Below are 24,630 nucleotides of genomic sequence, written 5' to 3' on the forward strand. Positions count from 1 at the left end.
TGCTCTTTGTTCTTGCGTCAAGTGACACCTGCATTTTTACTGCGCGTCACGCTCTGTGAACACTCCACTTATCTGTGTTTGCTGAGAAAAGATTCCTCATCCCGATTTATAAACAGGACGTTGACATTTTGTTAATTTCTCGTCTTCTAATTTCTCTCCTCAACGTGGAGCAGTTAAGTGTAAAGGAAAACTTTTGCAGACAATTTAAATATGCCTATGTGCTCGGTATAAATGCATTTCTTATGTAATTGAGCATCTGCGACGTCCCCAGGCAAAGCGAACGTGCCAGATTATAAAAACAATCAATGTCTCCGTTTTGCCTTTTCATAATCGCCTGCAACCTTTTGGCAATTGGCATTTTGTCGATTATTGAGTCATCCTTAATTGAGTTGTTGAATTTTACCCTGACAAAAAACATATTAGTAGCTGGAGCAATAATAACACAAGGACAAATTAAAAAATGCCAAACTGTGGTTAGAAGTTATGTAGAGTGTTTGTCGTAGTTGGTTCCGGGTTGTTTATCTGCAAAGCGTTGAGTAAAATGCCAGGTCACAACCTCTTTTGTTGTTGGTGCTGTCCTGGGTTTGTCCAACATGGTGGTAGACTCGCGGTGGTGGATAAGAACGTTATTGTTTGTTTTTATCAGACAGTGATTTAGAGTCTCCTCCTCAACACACCGTCAAGGCAAAACTTTGAAGGTGGGCTGGAGGAGGAGATGGAGCCGAGTTTAGACAAGGGTTGATGAATAGCTTACAAAACAAAGGATAAGATAAAATAAGGTAAGGTGAGCGAGAACAGACTGAAACAATATGTGTGGTTAGAAAAATGAGCTCCTTCTCTGAAGAGCAGGAATGCTGAGATGTTTGTTATGTTAATAAAAGTGCTTCTGAGACAAAGCAAGTTATGTGGGTATCATTTTCAAACATCATGTTGAGGACCAGGACCATCTCAGGTGATGTGTGTTGCTCCCTATACGGGAGCACAAACAGAATCCACATTAAGCTGCACAGAGTCATTGTTCTTCACCGTGCTCTGTGTGTGTGTGTGAGGATATCCATATTGTGAGCAGATGGAGGGCGGGGTTGTTTGGCTCTGATGACTGTTCATCCAGATGGATGATGTCAGTCAGATACGGAGGCTCAGCAGCACCTTAAATCTCTCGGAGGTGAATTTGAGAGCTGTTCCAATTCTTACAGTGGATCTCGCTCTGTTTGGACAATCAGCGCTCGTTCAAGATCGCCCCATCTGCTCCCATACATCAGCAGCCGCTGATTAACTGTAAGCGTTGGAACATTTCAAGAATCCGTCTTTGCTCTCTCCACAGCAGCATTTGATATGTTTTTCTTTTTTTTCCGTTAAAAATGAATTAGACGCAGTTAATCGCGGTCCGAAAAAAAGATGCAAAATATAAACAAGGACGGGTGTTAAACAGAGTTGTTTGACTTGTTGTCTAATGTTTGTCTGCTGATGCATAAAATGACTGGATTCTCATCTCTCTGTAGGGCCCGGGGAGCTCGAGGCGAGATTTTAATGGGTTTAATAAGCATAACATAATTGTCTGTTTTTTAAACTCAATTAGCACCAAACATTAACCAGCATTTCTCTACTCATCTTTGCTTCGTGAAGAATGGCAGGAATTCTGGGATTGCGTACGCTATTTATATCCGGGCCTTTCCTTTTCAACATACTTGTGGGTTGCTAAAGACGGGAGATGTTGCTCATGTCGTCGTCTCGCTCTACAGCGCCCTGTCCTGGCTTCGTCGTGCTTGAAATTCAAATTTTTATCTCACCATCTACTCTATCCTAATCTTAACTTGTTGCTCTGTGCAAATCTAAATAAAGACTACATCAACACCACTCCTAACATCTGCGTGTGCGTGTGTGTCTTCGCTTTAGCCTTGACAGCAGCAGCAGGTCGGGGCAAGATGGAGGTGTGCAACTTCCTGTTGGAGCAGGGGGCGGTGGTGCAGCAGGTCAACCGGCGTGGGGTGTCTCCTCTATTTTGTGCCGTCAGACAGGGACACTGGCAGGTGAGACATGCTGAGTGGCTCTTTTCTGTATCCACAGCAACAGCACTGCAATCGCACCTCAACAATCTCTTTGTCAATTTTCTTGGTCCAATTGCTTCCTGGTCGGTGTTAAATGAACAAACTTAAAGTTTTGCCTGAGCTCTGTGCACCTGGATGTGTTTGAGATCTTTTTTTGTTTGTTTTCTAGATTGCAGAGCTGCTGTTGGAGAACGGTGCCGACATTAACATCAGCGACAAGCAGGGCAGGACCCTACTCATGGTGGCTGCCTGCGAGGGTCACCTGAGCACCGTAGAGTTTCTGCTTTCTAAAGGTGAGCTAACAACATTAATATCATTCTGCAGGAGTTACAAGGCTGTGTGTGTGTGTTAATACGAAATGTTTAATGACTAATATTTGTCTAAAAGGTGCCTCTATGACTTCGATGGACAAGGAGGGACTGACACCCCTGAGCTGGGCATGTTTAAAAGGACATAAGAACGTAGTGCAGTTTTTGGTGGAGAAAGGTGCGGTCATCGACCACACGGACAAAAACGGACGAACTCCGCTGGACCTCGCCGCCTTTTACGGCGATGCGGAGATTGTGAGTGGAATTTGTAGAAAAAAGTCCACACACACACACACACACACACACACACACACACACACACACTTATCCGTGTCTTCACAAACACCACACAAGCAAGCACCCATTATTTAGCCTTAATTCAGAGCATGCCTGCGCCATTATTGAACACATACGTCTCTGTGTTAGCGCCTGACTGTAGGATACGTTGTTTGTGAGTTTTGTTTTTTTTAAAACTGGTGTTGCTGTCATGTAGGTCCAGTATTTGGTGGAAAGAGGAGCAGTGATAGAGCATGTGGACTACAGTGGGATGAGGCCTTTGGACAGGGCCATAGGCTGTCGCAACACGTCGGTGGTGGTGACTCTTCTGAAGAAAGGGGCCAAGCTGGGTAAGCACACTGATTTATTTAAGTGTAAACTAGAAATGTAGAACTTTAGCGTATTCATTCCTCAGCCAACATGTTATGTAGCATTGTGTGCCATCAGTTAGTCATCCCAGAAACTGTCTGCGGTCTGCTGAGTTCTTTCACGTCTCCGTAAACACTGAGGAACTCTCAGTATTTTGTTTTGTCTCTACGTGGAGCTCGTTCCTGTCTTGCTCGGGTATCTCATGGTACTAAGAATAAGCTCGGACTAATTTTGTGGAATGTTGTGGAAAAACCCTGTTTTCATTCCTGCTTTCCACTCACTGTTCAGCATGTGTGTGTGTGTGTGTGTGTGTGTGTGTGTGTGTGTGTGTTCCTCCTGTGTGTTCCTCTTCTCCCTCATGTGCTGCTTTGGCTAATTTAAGAATGTGACTTATCACCTAAATGACATCCGTGGAGTTATCTGGGTCTGTGGCTTAATCTGCAGTGCACTCCGCAAAAAAAAAAAAAAAAAAAAAGTAATGGGAGTAACCTTTAAATTTTCTTTCACCACACTCAACAGCCTGCATGCATTCATGGCTGAAAATTCAACACCGTTTCAAGTGTAGTGACACATAATTGTATATTGCCACATCACGCTTTTGTCGCACGCCTTTTCCTTTCACTACAAACGACTGCTCTCGCTGTTGCATGACCTCTTTTTTTTTCTCTTCGCTCTCTCTCCCTCCTAACTCTTTCTTAACTGCCTTCAATAAACTAAGGCTACAGAACGTCTCCTTACGATCGATCAGGTACAATCTTTAGGTAACTTTACCTTGTCCCAATATCCTGAGAATATAGTGACCATCTGTTGGCACCAGAAACAACAACGTGACACGCCTCTTTTGGCTTCTCTCTTTCCTCTCCACACCCAACAGGGAACGCTGCTTGGGCCATGGCTACTTCCAAGCCTGACATCCTGATCATTCTTCTTCAGAAGCTGATGGAGGAGGGAAACCTACTTTACAAGGTAATGTGTCAACTGTGAGGAGGATTTTCCTGTGTTGTTTTTTTTTTAATATTTTATATATACATATTAAAAAAAGATAATCCTGTTCAGCATAACTTTGACGTCAGTCCCTTTTCTTGCTGAGTTACATGCAGAAAATGAAGAGATGTGTATGTTCCGCGCTGCTCACCAAAGCAGCCGTGATTGATGCCTGACATTTAACAAATTGAGTTTTGCGGCAGAGATGACAAATCAGGTGTTGCGTACGTGAATGTCTGTGTGTGTGTGTGTGTGTGTGTGTGTGTGTGAGAGAGAGAGAGATTTATGAGAAGGGAAAGCTGAAGCCAGAAAACAGCTCTAGTGGAAATATCTGGTGAATAGTTTGCCCCTGCTCCTCTCTTCCATGTTTTCCTCACTGCATGTTTGCCCTCCGTGTGTCCTCCAGAAAGGGAAGATGAAAGAGGCAGCCCAGAGGTACCAGTACGCCCTGAGGAAGTTTCCTAGAGAAGGCTTTGGCGATGACCTGAAGGCATTTAAGGACCTGAGGGTCTCTCTGTATCTCAATCTCTCCCGCTGTCGCAGAAAAACCAACGTAAGCCTCTCGAGAGACACTCTCTCTCTCTTTTTTGTTTCTTTTGTTCCTCATCCAGTGCTGTATTTTTAGCACGATCCTTTAATGACTTTAAAGAAGGCGTGTCACGTGCCAGACTCTTATTTGTCAGTGTAATGACTATCACAAGGGCGTCGTTAAATGGATATTTGGTGAAGAATAGACTTTCAATTCTGGGAATTGTTTTGAAATGTTATCAACAAACAACCCAAAAAAAAAAAAGATGGATGTATGACTAGGACTCGAGCATGTGTAGGCAGAGGAAGCTTGTTAGTGTTCAGATGGTAATGGGCAGAAACAAGCATACTGGGCAGCGGACTCCAATTTCCACAAATTTTTCTTGTGAAATAATCTCAGTTCCTGCATGTGCCAGCCTGTCTGCTCACTTTAACTAGTGCCCAGCAGTTCTGCCTCTCTTCCTGTTAGAGTTCTCACCCAATGTTTTAACAGAACGATGGATTTAATGACTGTTTCAGACAGACTAAAATGTTTTAAAAAATCTGGAAGTCTTTGCATATCTGGATAATTGTTTCTGCAGCAAAGCTCTTCATAGACGTTTGTTTACGTAAGTCTTACGTCTAGCAGGAAGATGTGTAGCGAGCCAGCTGTTTATGTGATTACATACTGCAAGCTAGCAGTAGATATGAGCAAAACAAAGATGTCTGTTATTTGTTTCCACAGTAACAACATGGAGCGCCTGCCAGGTATTTCATAACTTCAGTGTTAGAGAGATGTAGCACGGGTAAAACGTAGCCATGACTTTGAGGACACCACTGTATATTCAACAAGCAACAAGGAGTGAACTTGAATTTCTGTGAAACTGTGACCACATTTGAATCTGTTTCTTGTTGTAGGATTTCGGGATGGCTGAGGAGTTTGCAACAAAAGCACTGGAGCTGAAACCCAAATCCTATGAGGCCTACTATGCCCGTGCAAGAGCTAAAAGAAGCAGCAGGTAAACTATTCAGCGCAGCTCCAAACTAGCTTCTGTGGTTGGTAATGTTATTGGTCGATTATGTGGTTCGGATCTGGTAAATCAATCGCCTCTCTTCTTTTTTTTTCCTCCATGCACAGGCAGTTCACGGCGGCTCTAGCTGACCTGCACGAGGCGGCCAAGCTTTGCCCCAATAATCGGGAAATCCGTCGTCTGCTGGCTCGGGTAGAGGACGAATGTAAACAAATGCAGCGCACCCAGACTAAAGGAGGCCTCGCTGGGGCTGCAGCCGCTTCAAGCCAGGCGTCAGGAGGCCACGATTCTGACCAGGATCAAGATGAAGGACAGGGAGACCCTTCAGAGCACAGTCTTGCTAGAAACGTGGAAGGACGAAGAGACATCTTGGAAGAGGAGGAAGAGGAAGAGGAGGAGGAGGAGGAGACCTCGCTGAACGACAGGGCAGCCTGCTGGTCACAGAACAGTTATTCTTACAACAGAGTCTTGCCCTTTGAGCCTGTCGGCAACAGTTTGGGACATCAGAGTCAGACCCCCAGCTCGCCCCCAGGCCCCAGCAGGCTTCCACCCCACCGATATCCTCGAGAGCACCGGGAGGCGTTGGCCCAACAGGGTCTGGTCCTGCAGCCCACCAAGCAGGCCCAGATAGTCAAGACCAATCAGCATATGAGCTCCATGCAGGCTGGAGCAGGAGCCGTGGGCGGCCGCGCAGCAGGAGGCAAATCTCAGTACGCTCCCTCCAGTCCCTTACCCAGCCGACACATGTCCAGTATGCTGAAGCCAGGCCCGGGCATCGACATCAGCCCTCTGCCGACCCCAGCTGACGAGCCCGTATACGGGAACCGGATGTCTCTGGCAGCTGCCTCCGTCTCCATGGGTCACAGTTCTGAAAACGAGGGCCTCCACTCCTCCCAGGCTTCCTACTCATCCTCCAGCAGCTCCAAGGCTGCAGGACAAGACAGGTTGTCTGCCCACTCGGCATCGTCCCTGGATGGGTTGGCCTGCTCTGGTCCTGGACCCCAGGGGAACCACACTGACCAAGGAAAGGAAGGGTTGTGTGGTGCGCTGGGATCCCAGGGGGGAGGAGGAGGCAGCAGCAACAGCATGCGTGTGTCCAGTTCAACCAGCAGCCTGGCGTCCAGCAGCAGCCAATCAGACAGCGGCAAGCTGGGACCTGATGTACGCACCAAGATCTCTGACAAAACAAAGCACAGCCAACAGGCCAGCTCTGCAATGGAGTACAAACCCAGACCCTTCATGGGCATAACTGACAAGACGGCACGCTTTCAGCAACAGCTCCAACAACAACAGCAGCAAATCCAACAGCAGCAGCAGCAGCACGGGCTGCAAAGTCACCAGGGTGGCCGCAACTGGCTGAACCACTCGTCCGACGGCCTGGCGTGTCACAACATGTCAGCGATGGGCCTGCTGCCGGTCGACTGTGAGCTGCCTTACACCAAAACAGCGAGCACTTACCAAGAGCAGCACAAACCTCCACCGCCTCAGGGTGCAATGGCGATGAGTGGCTTACAGAACGGCATGCACGCCATGGAGTTCACCGAGAAGTTCTGCCAAACGGCCAACTGTTACAAAGAGTCCAAGCCGGCACTGGCTATGGCGCACACGTTCATGGACAGTAAGCCCAAGCAGCCTGGCCTAACCCGAGATAATCCTGCCCTTCACGTGACTTCAATGAAACCAAAGCGATCGTTTATAGAGTCGAATGTGTAGAGGTGTTTGTTTTATCTCTCGTACTAGTCCAAAACGCACACAAACGCAGCAAAAAGTGAAAAAAAAAAGTTTTTTTTCTTTTTTAAACCAACCTTAAAATAATACAAGCGTCACGTTTAAGCCTTGTAAGAAGTACAACGTGCGAGCGGTTTGTTTTTCCCGTGTGAACACAGACTGCACACAGTGTACCGAACGCTCCAGATTTTTTCCTCCTCCCAACCTGTCGCTTGTGGCTGTCAGCCTCTGTTACGTGACAACGTGTCCGCCGTCGTTCAGCCAAGCTGGAGACATTGCACTGAAGGAAGTATTCGGACATGTACTTGTATAGTCTTCATCAACGCAACGGTGACAGTTAAGCACTTTATACACATTTAGGCCGAGTCAAGTGCTTAAAAACCGCATATTCAGTTACAGCGTAATGTCATTTACAGAACAGTTCTGAGTGGGTGGAAATGGGGTTTGAACTGGGTTCATTATGTCCACGGTGCTGAGAGAGGAGAAATAAGGAAGTCCTCAGTGAAGGTGTAAGAAAGTCTAAAGGACGGGCATTCCTGTGTTTTACGAAGGATGTTATAGATCCTCATGTCGTGTATATATTATATAAATATGTACTTTTCCTTCTTTTCAGTGAAGGTCTATGTTAAATGTATTGACAAGTTCAGACTTGTGTATTTTGAGTTTCATGCACAATGTTGTTGAAATGGTGTTAAAGGTTTTAAAAAAGAAAAAGAAAGAAGCATTTGTTTAAATGTATTTGTACATTATATAAATCACCATTAACATTGAATTGAAATCCTTTCTGTATCTGCTTGTTGTTGCTGTCTAGTTTAATTTATTTACAGCGCCAATGGCTTGGTTAATTGTAAAAGCAATATATTTTATATAGTTATTTTTGCACAGCTACTAAGACATTTTATGATTCTCAATGATGTTGAGTTTAAGTGCATGCTACAATTGCAGTTTATATTACAGAGTAAAATCTATAAAATCTGACAAAAAACAAAAAAAAAACGGTTTTGGGGCGCAGTGCCATCAGCTCTATTTTAATATGTACGTTAAATGCAATTGTTGCCATGTTTTCAGTATTGTGAGCTTTATTAGCCGTGATCACATACTGTAATAGATCATTACTGCCATAGCCACCATGGGAGAGAGAAATAAAGACCCTCAAGGAAAAAACAAACACGTCTGCTGACTTTTATTTTTAAAACACAAGATTGCCTGAGTTAATAATCGCCATGAAGCCTAACACGTGGTCACAAATTTCGTATAGCCGTAGGAGAAATAGTGTTATTTTCTAACAATGAGCTTATGTGACTTTTTTTCTTAGCAGCATCCATTGTGACCATTACAATGATAGCAGATACCAAAACAAGAGCTAACGGTAACGGAGCTAACTGACCTCTACCACGTGAGTATCAAACAGAGCTTATGAATTCCACTTTCCGCTTCAAGCGTCTCTAAATGTGCAGTTTTAAAGCTGTCTCATATGCAGGCACTCATCAAGTGGTGCACCAAAATCTAGACTTATTCCAAACGAGGGGAGGCCTGTCATCAGACTAACTGTGGCTGCCGTTAGCTGGTTAGCCGTGCCGCTTCTGACTACTGGCTCGACTTCCATCGTGTTATCGCCGTCTTCAAAGATCTATTGGGGGTCAGGAGCGTTGTCTGTAACGGCAGGTTCGTCATTGGACTGGTTTTGTTCTTGCCCCTGATCCAGCTCTCGATGGATTCTCGCTCATAGGAATACCCATCTGTGTAACAGACATTTTGACGCCTTAGAAACACCGAGATAATGATTTACATAACAAAAATAGATCATACAGAATGAGTCATGGCTTCCGTTTTTTTTAGCGTTTGTTGTCTAACCTGCTGCAATGACTGGATCCTTCATCAGCTCTCTGGTGATTGGACACAGAAACTCATCCGGGGCCTCTGAACCGCTCTGCTCCGCCTTCAGTGCCTCGATTTTCCTCAGGAGACGACCACGGAGGCCCACGGACTCTGAGAAACCAAGACACCGCTCAGTAACGCTGGTAAATCACATCACATGCAGTGCGTGGATCGTTCGTATCCAACATTTAAGACAATCTAACAAAATTAATCATGATGTCAATGTTATTCCGCTAATTGAGACTTGACAGACTCGTCTCGGGTCTTTCAGAGAAAACAAACACAGAAGTAAATCTGGACCTCCGCTCAATCAGTCTGTGCTGAACACAAAGAACCAGACGAAGTGTGACAACGGCTTCACAGTTCAGACAAAGGGTCTCTACCCAGTGGACTTAGTGGGTTTTATTTTTTAAAGTTAAGTCTCTCATTATTATACTCAAGAATAAAAACTACAAAATAAAATTTTTCCTCATCCCTTATGCCCCAATACTCTAATGCTCTGTAGTATAGGATTTCTATTTATTCTTCTTCTTCTTTCTTTATTTACTATGATTGGAATTTCAAAACATTTTATTTATTCAGTAAACTATTCAGTGATATTCTGTGAAGGTTCTCAGTCATCCAGCTCTTCAAAAAAGGTTAAATCCGGGACAACTGGACTTGGTTGTAGATCCCTCATCTCATCCGAGAAGCTTCTTCAGTTCTGACTGACTAATGGGGAGATCGGTGTATTTATCGTAGGCGGAATCATTGACCAGGACAGTCGTTGTTCCTCTTGGTTCGTTAGTGCTCGTTGTTGTTGTGACGACTGTCGTCAGAGTCATTAAACTTACATGAGGTCTGGTGTGGATGATAGTCATTGACCTGGTGATCGATCCTGCCTAGGATAAATACTCGTGTCTCCGCACCAGTCAGACAGATCTGAAGAAGCTTCTCGGATGAGAGGCGAAAACATCTTTACGCATCTATAACCAAGTCCAGTTGGATTTTGTGACGTTTATCACTAAATGTGTGGTTTTAAGTGGAAATTCTGCACACGAACATTTATTTCATTTCTATACACTGGGCCTTAAAGTTGTCAAATTGAATATACTGGGTCTAAAGAAATTCAGGAATCTGCTTATGAAACATCCACGAATGCAGAGTGTAAACTCCCTTCCCTCCCTTGTTGATTCGCATGTGCTGAGGATGCTTAATAAAACATCTGCTTCTAGGTTCAAGTTAATTGACTTTGGAGATGATGTCAAGAATGCCCGACCAAACGGGATGATTTTTGGAACACGTCATAAAACTGTGGCTTAAAGCTGCATCGGGAATTTAACACATATCGAAGAGACTTCTGGATAGATTTGAAGAGTCTTTGTTGTAGTTTCAATTGAATTATTTGAACATATGTGTACGTACTCGAATGCTTCTTCCCTTATGTCATGACGGCACCGTGTTTTGGAGAAACCTGATCCATTTGTAGGACCTGAAGAGATCGTTACAATCAGTCGCTGATCGGACTTGTGCTTTCTTCTTACCGTGAACTCAGCGCCTTGAAAAAAAGCTTGAATTCAAGTTTAAAGTAAAACAGCAGTGGAGGCCTGCTGTCGCAATCACAAATGGTTTGGATCCTACGGGAGAAGTGACAGCGCTTAATCAAAATGTCTTCTCTATGTGAAACACGTTGAACCCATTAAGTCCTCTGATTCATCCGATGAACTAATCCTGGGTAGAAAAACTGCACTTCACAGCTGTATAGGGTTTAAGATTTCCACAAGTTTCCATGTTTTTCTTCTTGTGAGCACAAGCCATTAGTACTATACCGTCCACTTTACATTTAGATTGATAATTTGACGAGAAGCTACAATAAAACTGCAGAATGAGGCTGTCTCCACGGAGATACACCGAATTATATCCGAGAGGAACTTTTCTTTTTTTTCCTCCCCCTCCTCCCCTTACTCAAAGATTCATGAATATTTCATCAAGTGAAGTGCACTGGAATATAATTTGCTGCGTGTGTGTGTGTGTGTGTGTGTGTGTGACGTATGTGTTACTGTCTGCACACATGCATGTATTCACACTGACAGCATGCACTGAAAATGACTGTTGTTGGTTGCACAAGGCAAAAAAAAAAAAGGACAGGAAATGTGGCAATCTGCTGTCCTCATTCTGTAGTAATGACGAGAGCTGTCCTCCATACTAAACACATGGAAAAGAGATGCTCGGTCCATAGGACATGCTTTGCATAAGCGAGCAGCAGGCGAGTGAAGTTGGCATTACGGTTGTTTTTTTTACTGAGTCTACTGCTGTCCAATTAAAGCAAAGACAACAAACGGCAAAGGGGTGTTTCAGCCGTGATTAAGGGTGGGACTTTGATGCAGCTAGTTACATGATTATAGTCGGCACAAAGTAACCGTAATCAAAGTAAAGACGGTTTATTTACCGCATTCAACGGTTCAATTCCCCTCAAATCACTGTGTGCCTAAAGAATTCAAGAGAGCGCTGTGCTCATTTGAAACTACCAGCACTGAAATACTAACTACCAAGGACGTGAAATACAAGGTTAACAATCCCCTAAATGTGTTTTTTCAACAGAAAATAATGAGGTTTTTATTCTGCAGAGAGCTTTGTGTGCGCCTCGTGCAGATTTCTGAAGAGGTGCGAGTTCAGATTTGTAGAGAGAACCGTGTGAAAAATGAGGTGAGAAATTAAATCGAACAATCAAACGTTATTCATTTTTTTAGGTTTTTTAGCTAATTGTGGATGTTTTTTTTTGCAGTCTACACATGGATCATAACAATCAAAAGGTGTTTTTATAAATTAATTATATTATTTCACAGTTTTCATGTCCTGGATTGTGAAACACTAAATCATAGATTGTCTTTCTGGTTGTTTATGATGATGATTGTGAATTTTGGCTGATTTAATGAATTTATGATAACACAGGTGCTATAAACAGTCACGTGCATCGTGGTTGTATGTAACGCTGGTGGCTCTTGCATTGAAAACTTTGCTGATATCACACAGACAATCAGTGAAACTGTTTCTTCTTTGCCAGTATTTAGAGTATAAGGTAAGTGTTGATATTTACATGTGTGTTTAAGGGCATCCTTCTATGGTTAACGCTGACCCCAGGAGTTATGAACAAGAGGTGCCCTTATAAGAGCCACATGATGACACTAACACCAAACACTTGTTCCTGCAAAATAACTGACACTTGAGCTGTTATTTGTTTAGATCATACATGTTTTGTTTTTTTTGGTAATTAGCACTGAGGGGTGTGGTTGTGGTTTCACCTGAGTTTTTTTTACCTGTGCACTTGGTGGCAGGAGTTAGAAAAGAGGGTGACGTAGGCTCCAGTATTTCCTCTCGACCATCTCATTATTTATCATCTCGTCTTGTTTCAAATCTTCTCACCTATCGTATCCTATAGTTTCGTCCAGTTCAGTATGTCATGTTATGCCAAGTTACTCTTTAGTTCATAAACACTGTGAAACTTAAGCGTCTACTCAGCCTCTGTTAGTGGATAGTTGCTGCTGCGCACTTTGTTTTGCCGAGTGTTAGATAAGAATATTGACACCACTTATAAATATGAAGCCGAATCCAACAATCGCAGTCTTATTTTTAATCAAAATAACTGCAAGAAAGCAAACTGAAACTTTAAATCTTTAAACATAACAGCCTCAGGGTTCGCTCTAATCATTATACAGTAGTTCTAATGAGGCTGACATTTGTATATTGTTTGCTGCGGGTGTCTACAGTGTGTTCTGAGTTTTCTAGCTGCAGTTTGTACAGCGACTTTCCACACCGAGACCTTGGACGACCCCAGAATGGACTAATCTTATTTTCAGAGGGATTATCATTGTCTGTGACGTAAAGGTCATCCTGTGGGGTACTGTCCTCACAGCGTGATTTGTGATTGTATAAGCAGATAGAAATGCAGCAGCCTCAGGTCTGGAGAGTTTTTTTTTTTTTTGGGAGGAGGGGGTGGATAAATCAAAGCCGTTTATATCACGCTATCCGATTCAAGCTTGTCATGTTTTAGGACCAAACAATAAATCCCCCCTGAAAAACACTGAATCCCAGTGTATCCTGTGTGTGTCTGTGTTCTGTACACTATATTATATGTAGCCGTGCTTTATATTCCATCCTCACCGATTCCCAGCTCTGAGGCCGTTTCCTTGTCCAGCTGGCTGAGCTCTGCTCCGTCAATGTTGTTGGCTTTGAAGATGCTGACAAGCTCCTGCAGTCCTTCTTCACAGAGCCAAGTCTGCACATCCTCCTCCGACCAATCAGCAACCAGCAGCCTGGAGTGACCCGGCAAGTTCCTTCCTGCAAAACACACAACAGGAAAGGAGGAAGTGCTCTGCTATTACACCCCCATCTCCTGCAACTAAACTTATCTGGTGCAAACTAACAATTTCCCCTCACACTCCACAGAAAAAGGACACTCGGTGCTGATATGGAGTGAGTGACAATTACTTTCCTGCACACGCAGATCCCTGAGCAAGCAAAGAAAAAGAAATTAAACCCAGAGTTGGGGAAACTTCATTTTGTGCCAGCATGCAGCTCATCAACCTTCATATGACACTATGTGAGTGAGCAGCCGTCATTTATCATGCAAGGCCGAAATAAACTGGCCTGTTGCGAGCCGGGCCCCCGTTAATGACACCTCGCAGCAGCCTCATGGTTCCCATCGCCCATCGTTAACCACGTGAAGGATAACCCTGAAGTCTGGGGGGAGGTGTTGCTCATTACAACGCTAAACCACATGTTAGATTTCCACCTCTTCCTACCTCTGCTACAAAAAAAACACACAAAAAAAGAAAAGTGGCCTTGGATGCCAAAATGCTTTTTTCGATAACCTCTTAAGAAACAGCTTCTTTGTGTTTAACGTCGTGACAGTATGTCTAGAAATAAGGTGTTGCTGAAAATGTGTTTTTATTGCAGCTGCAATGGAAACATCCATAATTGTCAACGTGGGGCCTTCATGGGGTTATCTATATAAAAAAAACAAAATAGAACTAAAATTGCTACGTTGTTTAAAAAGTGATTTTCCATTTTTTGGCAAGAATAAAACTATGCAAGCAGAAATCCTGTCCAAAGCACCGTTGCACTGAGTGGAAATATCTACTTATTGGGTCTGCACGACAGTGAAGCGGAGTAACACCACCTCCTCTCTCTGCAGCTCTGGCTGATAGAGTGTGGAGTCTCCCAGTCTAGGAGGCTGAGTCATGGAAACACTGTGCCAGAAGCATGAAAAACCTCACTCTGCAGACTGGGACAGCTCAGACTGTGGTGTTTAATTACTTGGACAGACGCACATATGAAGTTCTCTTCATCACCTAAAGTCTGGTGATAGTCGTTTTCTTATTGTCAACCAGCGAATAACTCATTCTACCCAGAAGTATTATCCGTGCGGCTCAAACCAGATAGATCATTCTCTCCGGTAACTGTTCATCCATCAGCAGCGATGTTTATCCTGTTTTCTGCCGTCATCCGTCCCAATTTAGTTTAGCTTTCACTTCTTTGATGCAAAGATTCCTGCTCTCTTGGCTCTTCTTCTTGCTAAATAATACGTGTGATCGTCCATTCGTCTAGATTTAAACAGCAAACACGCCTTCGTCCTCCTCCACTACGTCACATCTGCCTTCTTCTTGTTCCTCCTTTTCATGTCCTCTTACCTTGGTGATGTAGTGGTGAAACGCGTTTGCGTGCCCTTTGTCCGTTTTAGGCTACTGTAATAAATATGGCGGTCACTGTGTTATTGGACCCGCGGTATATGTAGAATAAAAAATCTAAAAATCAATTTCTGACAAATAAATCAGCCTAAATATTACAAATTGTGCCTTTAACGTGTTACATTTGCACCGTGTTACACGTTATGAACACGGCCAGTACTTCTGTTTGAGTAAAGCTTCATTTTAAAATATTACTAAAGGTCTGTGAAGCATTAGATGGTAAATATAGTTCAGGTTCAGACTTTTTAGGTTTCTGTTTACTGCCCCTACAGTCAAAACTTTTTTTCTATACGCCACATATCTGGAATAAACTTCCAGAAAACAAGAGGTCATCTCTAAACTCTCAATTCATTTTTTTTTTTAGAGGTTTTCCACGGCCCTTTTATTAAAGACCGTGCCCACAAACACAGGCGTTTTCAATCGGCCTGATTAGAGCTTTAGTCTGGTTGAAGGTGGGTGTGTTTATAGCAGGAATCACTTGATGTCACTGAAAGTGTGTACACAGACAAGAATGATAACAGGGCACGTCGCCCCGTGAGGTGCAACAAAACTAAACTACCAGGAGGTCTAATTAGACCACTTAATTCAACACACCTGGTGATTCAGTCATATCGTAAAGTCTTGACTCACCACTGTGAGCTTTACGCTCGGGTAGAACGGACTAGTTTAGCAACTCGTGGGTGCACGTACTGTATGTTTAATATATAAGGCGATTCCTGGGATTCCTGTGTAATTGCACTTCTCAGATGTGTGATGGACAGTGCTCGTTGCGGTCGAGGGACTTTTACACGTTGTCTGAACCGAATGTTCGGACAGAAATTGAGAAGAAGACGTAAAAAACTCTGAGATCTTTGAAAGCTTTTGAATCCATTTTGACCCGGAGACATGCTTCAACTTTGCTTGTACTCGAGCTCGTACTACTGTAGTAATAGGGCGGCACGGTGGTGCAGTGGTTAGCACTGTCACCTCACAGCAAGAAGTTTCCTGTTTCGAAACTTTTCAGGCCTTTTTCTGTGTGGAGTGTGCATGTTCTCCTACTCTCCCACAGTCCAAAGACATGCACGGGTTAATTCATGACTCTAAATTGCCCGTAGGTTTGAATGTGAGCGTGAATGGTTGTTTGTCTCTATGTGCCCTGTGATGAGCCCCAAAGTCAGCTGGGATAGGCTCCGGCTCCACCGTAACCCTGATGAGCAATTACAGACAATGGATAGACAGACATTTAGTCATACTGTCTGTTTTGTATCTGTTTTAATTGACTTGTTCTTAGTTTGTGCTGCTGCCTGCCTTGGCCAGGACTCGCTTGTAAAAGATTTTTAATCTCAAAGAAACATTTCCTGGTTAAATGAGGGTTAAAAAAATAAAAGAAACTTGCGTAATGTTTACCATCTCAGTGCTACAGCTGTGGCTGATGGGATTCACATTAGAAAGCTGCACCTGCACCAAATTTCATGGCGATTAATCAGAGAGTTGGTGGGATATTTCAGTCTGGACCAAAGTAGTGGACCAACAACTGACATCCATAGTCAGTGGATGACGAAATGTCGAGAGAAACATTGTTGGCTTTGGTCTTTTCATGGGATTTGCTGACATTAAGAAAAGCATTGAATAATGGTCGCCTTATCCTTCAAAGCCAGACAGTTGCCATTTCCATTTATCTTTTTGGATCCTGTTAGCTTCACCAAAGCACCTTTTTGGGGGGGGTTTAAATAAAACAGTATACAGAAGACAAACAAAAAAAAGAAAGAAAAGCTTTCACCGCATGCACAAAAACAAGGCGACAATGTGCCACAACGACAGCTCAGAAGATGTTTCCAGTATATCAAGACATTGAATTATCTAAACACCTTTACTAAACTCTAATATCCGAACTCGTGGCATTTCGCTTTAAAGAGTGACTGTGAACAACTGAAGATTTGTGAAAGTGAACGATGCATTTATTTACCGTGGCATGCTGTCTGTCTTGATTCAGCTTCTGCGGAACAAAAAAAAAACATAAAAGGGAATATCTTTAATATGTTAAAAGAAAGAAAGGAACAAGATTAAAGGAAAAAAGGGACAGAGAAAGAGGTAGACACATTAAAAAAAATAAAAAAAAGGCAGAGATGGAATTTGCTTTGTCAACATCAACCTGACTGATGGCGGATCGGGAGCTAACCCGATGAAGCTTCAAGGCCTCCAGGTGTCACACGATTTCACCTTTTCGTTCAGTATTCCAAACATTTTCTCTCATCTCGGGTAAAGACTTTTTCAAATTTATTTTTTAAAGGAGGATTCACCTCCATAACAAGAGCTCTCCGAGGCTCAGTGGTAGTTCGCCCTGCCGCACCAATAAACATCAATCACAATTCCTCCTCTAGACACCGCAGCCAGACAGCAATACACGTGTAATGGGAGCTTCTCCTGCTGGATATCACCCAAAACACTCTTTTGGGAGGCTTTGGCTCTCCAAATGGCTTCTGGGCTTTGAACCGCTGCTAACAGTTGTTTTTTTATATAAAGAGGAGTGATTGTTCATTTGTAGGCGCCAACCTAAACAATTCAACTGTTAAGTATTTACCCGTTCTGCTGACTCCATCCCTCTCTATTCTCCACACGTTTACGGTTTTGTCCATGGAGCCGGTTGCAATCCACGGCATGGTGGGAGACAGAGCGACAGCAGTCACATACCTGCGGAGAGGAGAAATGTAAAAAGGTGTGCGTGACAGACTGAACCTGGCACAGGAAGAGCTTTAAAAGCCAGGTTCCCTCTTCCTTTAAAAATAAAAATCCAGTCTTAGATCGGACAGTATCTTAAATCCTTTCAAGCACTTCAAAGCGCTCTGCTGGTGACTACCTGCAGTGCCACTTCAATGACTGTCTAGAAAGCAACGCTGGAGAATATACTATTGCATCACTGAACCCGGCGCTTCTGTGGAAAAAATAAAAACCTAATCAAGCTAAAAATCACAGGTTTTGATTGGAAACACTGGGACTCTTCTTCTGCCGTTTGCCTGATAGCTGCTGAGATTGCATAGCGGCGGGAGGGCAGGTCATTTACCTGTCGTGCTGTTTCAGAGTGTAGAGCAGGGCTCCCAGGGTCTGTAAACAAAGTGCAACCCCACACACACACACGCACATATGGTTTACAGTGTTCAGATGTGTAGAAGTCTCCACAGTTTCAGAGCGAAACTTACATTTCGTCAGTGTTTTCATGCTTTACTTACCGCATCATATACTGCAACACTTTTATCCACTGAACTGTTGAATAAAAGTAGAACACACACACAAGTCAAAATGCATTTTGCAGAATCCATGCTCGTGCATTTGCAAGTACAGAATGATAATTAAAGGATAATATTGTATTCTGGTCAGACAAAAACATGCATTATTCAAATGTTTCTAAGTGCTACAAATAAAAGGCCAGATTAACCTTCAGTGTGTTTGATTTAAAGCCAGCGACAGCAGAGGGATTCAAACGGAGGTTTAAACACAACAAAATACACTCCTCCTGTGGCCGACTGAGGGAACAGCAGGATCAGTGCTCAGCAGTGGCATCTGCTGTTTACGGCGCATAACAAAAAGGAGCATTTTCAATATGGAGGAGAGAGAGAGATTCATTTAAACTTAATTTGTCCCAGATGAGCAAGTGATTTCACAGCAAATAATACAACAAATGGCTTAACAGAACACAAAGCCCGACAGGCACGAAAGTCAATATTCAGTTATCAGCACAGGAGGTGATTATTACTGCTGTGACTTTTCTGTGCGTGTGTGTTTGTGTGTGTGTGTGTGTGTGTGTGTGTGTGTGGCTTTACCCCGAGACGACTAGATCGCCGTCAGAGGAGAAGGCACAAGACAGGACCGGAGCAGACTGAGAGGTGAGAGTGTGAAGCAGCTTCATGGCACAGGCTGACACACACACACACACACACACACACACAGGAAAGGAAAGTTCAAAATAAAATACCAAATACTGACAAAAAAGGTGAAAAATGTAAATGTGTTTTTTTGTGCCTAAACCTAATCAAACTTTAACCAAAGGATAATAAAGTGTACTCTCTGAAAGTGACACACACACACGTCAAAGTCCATCACAGTCTGTATCTGTTCAGCATCCCCACCTCGCTCCCAAATAAACTTTTTGTCAATAACTCCCCTCCCTCTTGCCGGCTTGCAGCTGTGCCGCCCGCTGACAGCTGCTCAGAATCAAAAGGTTTTTCTTTTTTGGCAATAATTCACGGCCTAATATAGAAAGACACTTCTGAGAACAGAGCAATAATTCATCAAATCTAATTGGTCTGTAGCATCATTTAATTGATCAGCCTGTAAACAGACAACCTCCCTTTTTTTTCTCCCCCACATTAGAGTAAAAATACTGTTTTCAGCCTCTGCGGGAGGTTAATTTATTATTTGCACGCACATTCATGATGTGATGCGAAACACTAGTGCGTCGGATTAAGGAAGAAATCTGGGCGCTGGTTGCCGGGTGAAAGGAAAAGGCTGCAAAACTATAAAAATTTGAAAGATTTAAGTTAGCACTTGGAGTAAAACTTCAAATTAAATTGAACTATAGAAGTGTTGCAGTAAGAAAGGACTAGAAAATATTCGTACCGACAGTGGTGTCAGCTTCAAAACTGGCCTCTCGGCTTCCCTGAATCATCTACATTTGACTCTCTGTCTCATAATACAGAGAAAGAGGGATTCAAGCATGCAGTCCTTGTGCAAAGATGAGAAAAATACACAGAAAAACATCTGAAACATTGTGAAGAAATGAAACGAGGATTGATATTGTTCTGTGTCCTTCTACAAGCTGCTCAGAGATGAATAATCCCCATGGGCCGCAGCGGGTCACCAAGTGGGACACAACACATCCTCTCCAAGAAAAGGCTGTTACCACGGCAACAGATCTTAGGCACTAACAACGTGGCTTTTGAAAAAAATGAAAATAGAGTCTGTAAGGCCGGTTACACAACCCGCGAACATACAAGAAATCTTCTTGTTCTGCCGCCGGTCGTACAAGATATAAATGTCACAGTGGATATATGGCACCTGATTTCCTCTCGACTCGTCTCCACCAGCTCACACACCGTCCTCTGCTGTATTTTAGCAGAATGTCTTAAAGTGATCCATTATTAATGAGCAAGTCTGCAGCTGATTTATTCCACACACTAATAAAATTGTTCTATTCTGCAGAGAGATTTCAAGGTTAAAGCAGTCAGCAGGTTTTCTCTCGAGAAGAGAGACGAAGTGCAAAGAGGGGTCGGCCTTACCTGCTCCTTCACGCTGGGAAACAATCCATATTTTCAGCTGGCTGTCCTGGCCACAGGAGGCCAGTCGAAACTCCACACAGCAGCCATCTGCAGAACGAGAACAGCCATCTTTCTGAACGTTCACGCACGACTGAGTTTAACAACAAAAGAAGAAGACAAACGTAATCTGACAGTCTGTTTGTGAAGTGAAAACAACACATGACCAGCTTCTTTCACATTATATGTGGCATAAATATGATGTTTTGGATTAAAGCCAGACTCCCTGAACAAAAATATGATTTCTACTCCCCAAAGTGGAAAAAGGAACAAACACAGTAAATAGAATTTTGACTTTAGGACAAAATGCAACAGGTGCAACAAAATCTGTGGTGGGATCTAACTAATAACTCAAGTACACATTCGAGGTGCTTGCACTTGAATTACTGAGTATTTCCATGTTATGCAACTTTATTTCAGAGCAAGATATTTTACTTTTTTTAATCGCTACAGTTACAAATTCTGTGATTTTTATGATAAACTAAATGTTCAAAAAATTCTCCTACTTCTTGCACTAAATAAAACCCCTCTTGGATTATCTGGAAAATACATTGTGACAAAGCTGAAAACACGACTGATTTTCTTATGAGAAGTTTTTGGTTCACACAGAACAGGAAAACTCCAAACATATGATGATATTATAGACCACGAAACACTGCTGGAGATAAAACTGCACAAAAGAATAGAAAATAGTTAAAATGAACACATCTAAAATAGTCACATGCAGCAGTAACATTAATTGAAAAACACTGAGCACTGAGTCTGCAAACTGCAAGCTTTGACTTTTGATAATACTATATATATTTACTTAAGTAAGGTTCTGATTGTATGACTTCTCTTAAATAAAGAAATATAAACACTTTTTCCACCACTGGCCGAAACTGAAATCTAAACTTCAGTTCACCCAAACCTTTACAAGTTTGGCTCAACTGACCGTCACCAATTTTAAACTGGGGTGCGAAGCTGCAGCAGGTGACTCCCAGGTCATGGGCGTCCCTCAGAGCATGCAGGAGGCTGATGTCCGTATCCCAGAGTTTGAGGTCTCCATGGGTACAGCCGGTCACAAACATCTGGCCACAAGGAGAGAAACAGCAGGCCACGACACTGGCCTCACTTGCTGCACTGCATCTGTAACAGACAACGTTAGATTTACAGTTTAGGTTAGACACATTATAAACAGCAAAGTTTACCAGATTGAGATTCATTTAAGCCACCTGTGAGAGTCTTAATTGGAGAGACACAGCAGGCTTGTAAAACCTGTGACACATCACAAAAATCACATAATTTCTTGTGAAAAAAAGGAATGAAAGACAAATTATCCAAAAATGATTCTCACAAAATCTCTAATTAACATATTTTATCCCAATTAGTGAATTGGTTGCTCCTGTCAGTGACTACTTGTCTGGCTGCTTGTTCTTCATTAGTTTCATGTGTCTCTGCTGTTAAACCAACTTTAAAGGGCCAGTGTGTAGGATTTAGTGGCATTTTTGCAGGTGTAGTTGTAGACTGCAACTCCTCTCTTCACCTCACTCTCCTTCCTATTGTGAGGGAGAAACTACAGTGGCACCTTTAATGTAATCCTGAAGTAGACAGACTCGGACTAATCCATGTCTGAAAAAGCCAAAAGCAGTCTGTTAAATGCCCTAAAGATTAGATTTTCAGCTGGCTTCAGATTCTCAAATTTCTATGCAAAAATCTGAAACTTGCAATACAAGAATCAGGAAAGAACCTGATGATCATGTAGACGACTCTTTTTGTTGATGATGGCTGCAAGATGTTGCTAAAAGCTATAAAAAAAATAAAACAAACAAACACCAGTATTATTAATCAAATTGTTTAATAGCATTCATATTTGACTATTGAATATATGAATGTTTGAAATTAATCAACTAGTTTGATTTGTTTTTACTAAACATTTTACCAATTTCAGCTTTATTTAATGTTTTTTTTTTTAAATATTAAATGGCCAGTGTGTAGAATTTAGTGACATCTAGTGGTGATGTTTCATATTGCAACTGACTGAATACCCTTCACCTCTCCCTTTAGTTTCAAGCATGAAGGAAAAACTACAGTGACCGTGCCATGTTTGGTTTGTCCCTCGTGGGCTGCTGTAGATACAACATGGCAGACTCCGTGGAAGAGGACCAACTCCCTCTGTAGATAAAAACTCGAAGCACGAGCTCCCTCTAGTGTCACACGGAGCATTCGACAATTATTTAAATTAAATAAAGTCATTTAAAACCATTATATGATATTGTGAAAGTATTAGAGTATAGTATAAGAAGTACTACTAAAGTTCAAAGTTCATTGAAATGTAATTTACAATCTGTTCTGTCTCTCCTGTAATATACTTTGTTTTGATGTAACCCTGCTGTGAAGTTACGTTGAAGCGCGTCCATACCCCAAATTGTTATGAATTAAACTGTGATGGGAAAATAGTAAGAAGAGCTAAAACTGCAATTGTGGCTGCAGACGGGAACTATTAAGCAGAGAAATGTGGATCAGGAGGAGTTTATTTAAAGCTGCCTCCTGCATGAACTGTCCACAGCTGAACAGAGTCAGTTAAAAAAGTACAACCATCATGTTAAATACAAATAACATCGCAGTCATACTGGTGGCACTCAGTGAGCCTAATATTTTATAAGGTGGTACATGGTGCATAGTTATGAATATTAAATCCCATTTCTGTCAATAGATCCCCTTAAATGTTACACAATGATCTGACCTCTGGCTTTTTTCATTGTTTTATGCACCAGAATGAATAATAAAGAAAAGCCGAGCATGTGAGTGTTAAACTCTTAATGAATAACAACTAAGCACTTGCTTTGATGATTGCTTACAGTCATGAATATTTATAGAGTTTTTAAAAAAGTCAATTTTACAATCAGTTTCATAATCTGCACAACAGAGTGCACCCTGGAGCCTCAACTGGAAGAAACTTGCCCAGAAACAGACATGATGTGTGAGTATATATATATATATATTAGAATAGACAACCACAGTAAAATTACAGTATGGAAAATCATATGTCACACTAAGGCTGCAACTAGTGACACTGTACCTGCGTAATGTCTTGGAGGAGAAGTCCCAGAGGGCCACGGTGCCATCACAGGCCCCTGCCAGCAGGAGGGAGGAGTCCGGCGCCAGTGCGCACACTCGGAGCGGACTGCGGCCCGGGTGCTGCAGCACGGCGGTCACCTCACCTGTGCCCGAGCTCCACACGATCACGGATCCGTCGGTGGAGCAGCTGAGCAGGAAGCCTCCACACGAGCTGAAGCGGCAGCAGTGAACTCCGTATCCGTGACCCGAGAGAGGAGAGAAAGGGAGCTCCGAGAAGTCAGCCGCGCTGTAAACACGGAGGGTCTTATCGCCGGAGGAGGTGGCCAGGAGCGATGGAGAGAAGGCGCAGCAGCTCACCTCGTCCGTGTGGTGGCGAAGAGTGGCAATCACTGACACCATCTTGTGACAGATGTGGCTGAAGGTTGCTGTTCACACACAAGGTGGCGCAAAACGCTCAGATATCAGCCTGTGAAAGCAAAAAGAGGAGATGAGAGACCCAGCAGAGGACAAGAGGAGATCAAACATTTGGGGAGAATAAAGAAAATACACAAACCTCTCCGCACAGAGTGTGGCTCCTCATGTGTCCTCTACTTCCTCCTCCCAGCCCAGCTTTAAAGTCTGTTTATCTCCACAGCTGTTATCAGTCATGTGACGCTCAGTTACACAATGTCCATAGTCGAGGTTGGAGTATTATTGTTCATATAATAAAACTGTTTTTTTAGTTTGAAGATGATTTCTGATCAACAAATGGATCAAATTAAGGAGATTAACTGGATTTGTTTTTACTTTAATTACCTCTCAGATCCTCATTTTGTCTTGTGCTTTGTTTGTAATGAGGTGGAAGTGTGTGAAGCACTTTGTGTTACAATGTTTTCTATGATAAGTGCTACACAAATAAAGTGGGATTGATAAAATGATATAAAAGTTCAAAAGTAAAAGTCATAACCTGGTGTACATTATGATTATTCTAATCTGAACAGACACAGGTTCAGTTTTGCTTTCCCCGCAGGCTGTCACTGTGATGAACAGCTGGTGCAATAACTGAAAACTACATACAATTTATCTCTTTACTGTAGGAACTCATACTGTATATACTGCAATACTAATACCTCATGTACATAATAACAACCTGCTGTACAGACCATATTTATATCAGCATCCTGTGCACAGAAAACTTTATTCTGTCTGTTGTTACTGTTTTATATAGCTAGATATTTATATGTAGATAGTTTTTATGTCACGTTTATTTTTATTTTTACCTTTCAAGCTCCTTGTTTTTGTCTTATGTCCATAAGTGTAAACCGAAGGAGTCAAGTTCCTCGTGTGTGCGCACACACCTGGCGGATAAAAGTGATTCTGATCATTTAAAATAGATTAAAGCAGCATTTTATGTTGCAGCTGGTCGAGCTTAACGGCTTTACAGTGGC

General features: G+C 42.6%; 2 protein-coding genes across 7 annotated transcripts in view; one reads left to right on the forward strand and one right to left on the reverse strand.

Moving 5' to 3' along the window:
• Window positions 1–8,417, forward strand: part of tanc1b (tetratricopeptide repeat, ankyrin repeat and coiled-coil containing 1b) — a 95,901-nt gene extending 87,484 nt beyond the window's left edge. For 3 of the 5 annotated variants that reach the window (XM_027290821.1, XM_027290822.1, XM_027290824.1), the window contains 9 exons: window positions 1,897–2,030; window positions 2,218–2,341; window positions 2,436–2,611; window positions 2,850–2,982; window positions 3,720–3,749; window positions 3,876–3,967; window positions 4,392–4,538; window positions 5,411–5,511; window positions 5,631–8,417. In XM_027290821.1, coding sequence (XP_027146622.1) covers window positions 1,897–2,030; window positions 2,218–2,341; window positions 2,436–2,611; window positions 2,850–2,982; window positions 3,720–3,749; window positions 3,876–3,967; window positions 4,392–4,538; window positions 5,411–5,511; window positions 5,631–7,236 — 2,543 coding nt within the window. In that variant the 3' untranslated portion in view covers window positions 7,237–8,417. The remainder of the gene's footprint in view (window positions 1–1,896; window positions 2,031–2,217; window positions 2,342–2,435; window positions 2,612–2,849; window positions 2,983–3,719; window positions 3,750–3,875; window positions 3,968–4,391; window positions 4,539–5,410; window positions 5,512–5,630) is intronic. The other 2 variants (XM_027290823.1, XM_027290825.1) reach the window with 1 other exon arrangement.
• LOC104920067 (WD repeat, SAM and U-box domain-containing protein 1) lies at window positions 8,338–24,202 on the reverse strand. 2 transcript variants are annotated; one of them, XM_027290826.1, is made up of 12 exons: window positions 23,757–24,193; window positions 23,205–23,669; window positions 21,078–21,271; window positions 20,108–20,194; window positions 18,653–18,746; window positions 18,062–18,095; window positions 17,896–17,936; window positions 17,416–17,525; window positions 16,801–16,830; window positions 13,270–13,446; window positions 9,106–9,240; window positions 8,338–8,990 (listed from the first exon to the last, which is right to left on the reverse strand). In XM_027290826.1, the coding sequence occupies exons 2-12, from the start codon at window positions 23,600–23,602 to the stop codon at window positions 8,839–8,841; spliced, it is 1,452 nt and encodes a 483-aa protein (XP_027146627.1). In that variant the 5' UTR covers window positions 23,603–23,669; window positions 23,757–24,193; the 3' UTR covers window positions 8,338–8,838. The 2 variants fall into 2 exon arrangements, with proteins under 2 accessions (XP_027146627.1, XP_027146628.1); XM_027290827.1 differs by lacking the exon at window positions 16,801–16,830 and having other exon boundaries at window positions 23,205–24,202.
• Between the last annotated feature and the right edge of the window lie 428 nt (window positions 24,203–24,630).

Source organism: Larimichthys crocea, chromosome XVIII (assembly GCF_000972845.2).
Source record: "Larimichthys crocea isolate SSNF chromosome XVIII, L_crocea_2.0, whole genome shotgun sequence".
Lineage (NCBI taxonomy): Eukaryota > Metazoa > Chordata > Actinopteri > Sciaenidae > Larimichthys > Larimichthys crocea.

Bases quoted from the DNA above. Each gene is read 5' to 3' on its own strand.
- LOC104920067 (XM_027290826.1), bottom strand. From the start codon at position 23,602: ATGGTGTCAGTGATTGCCACTCTTCGCCACCACACGGACGAGGTGAGC. The intron at 18,747-20,107 runs GTAAGGCCGACC...TGTGTGTGTCAG, and splicing joins TTCCCAGCGTGAAGGAGCAG to CCTGTGCCATGAAGCTGCTT. The intron at 17,526-17,895 runs GTAAATGACCTG...TCCTCTCCGCAG, and splicing joins ACTCTGAAACAGCACGACAG to GTATGTGACTGCTGTCGCTC.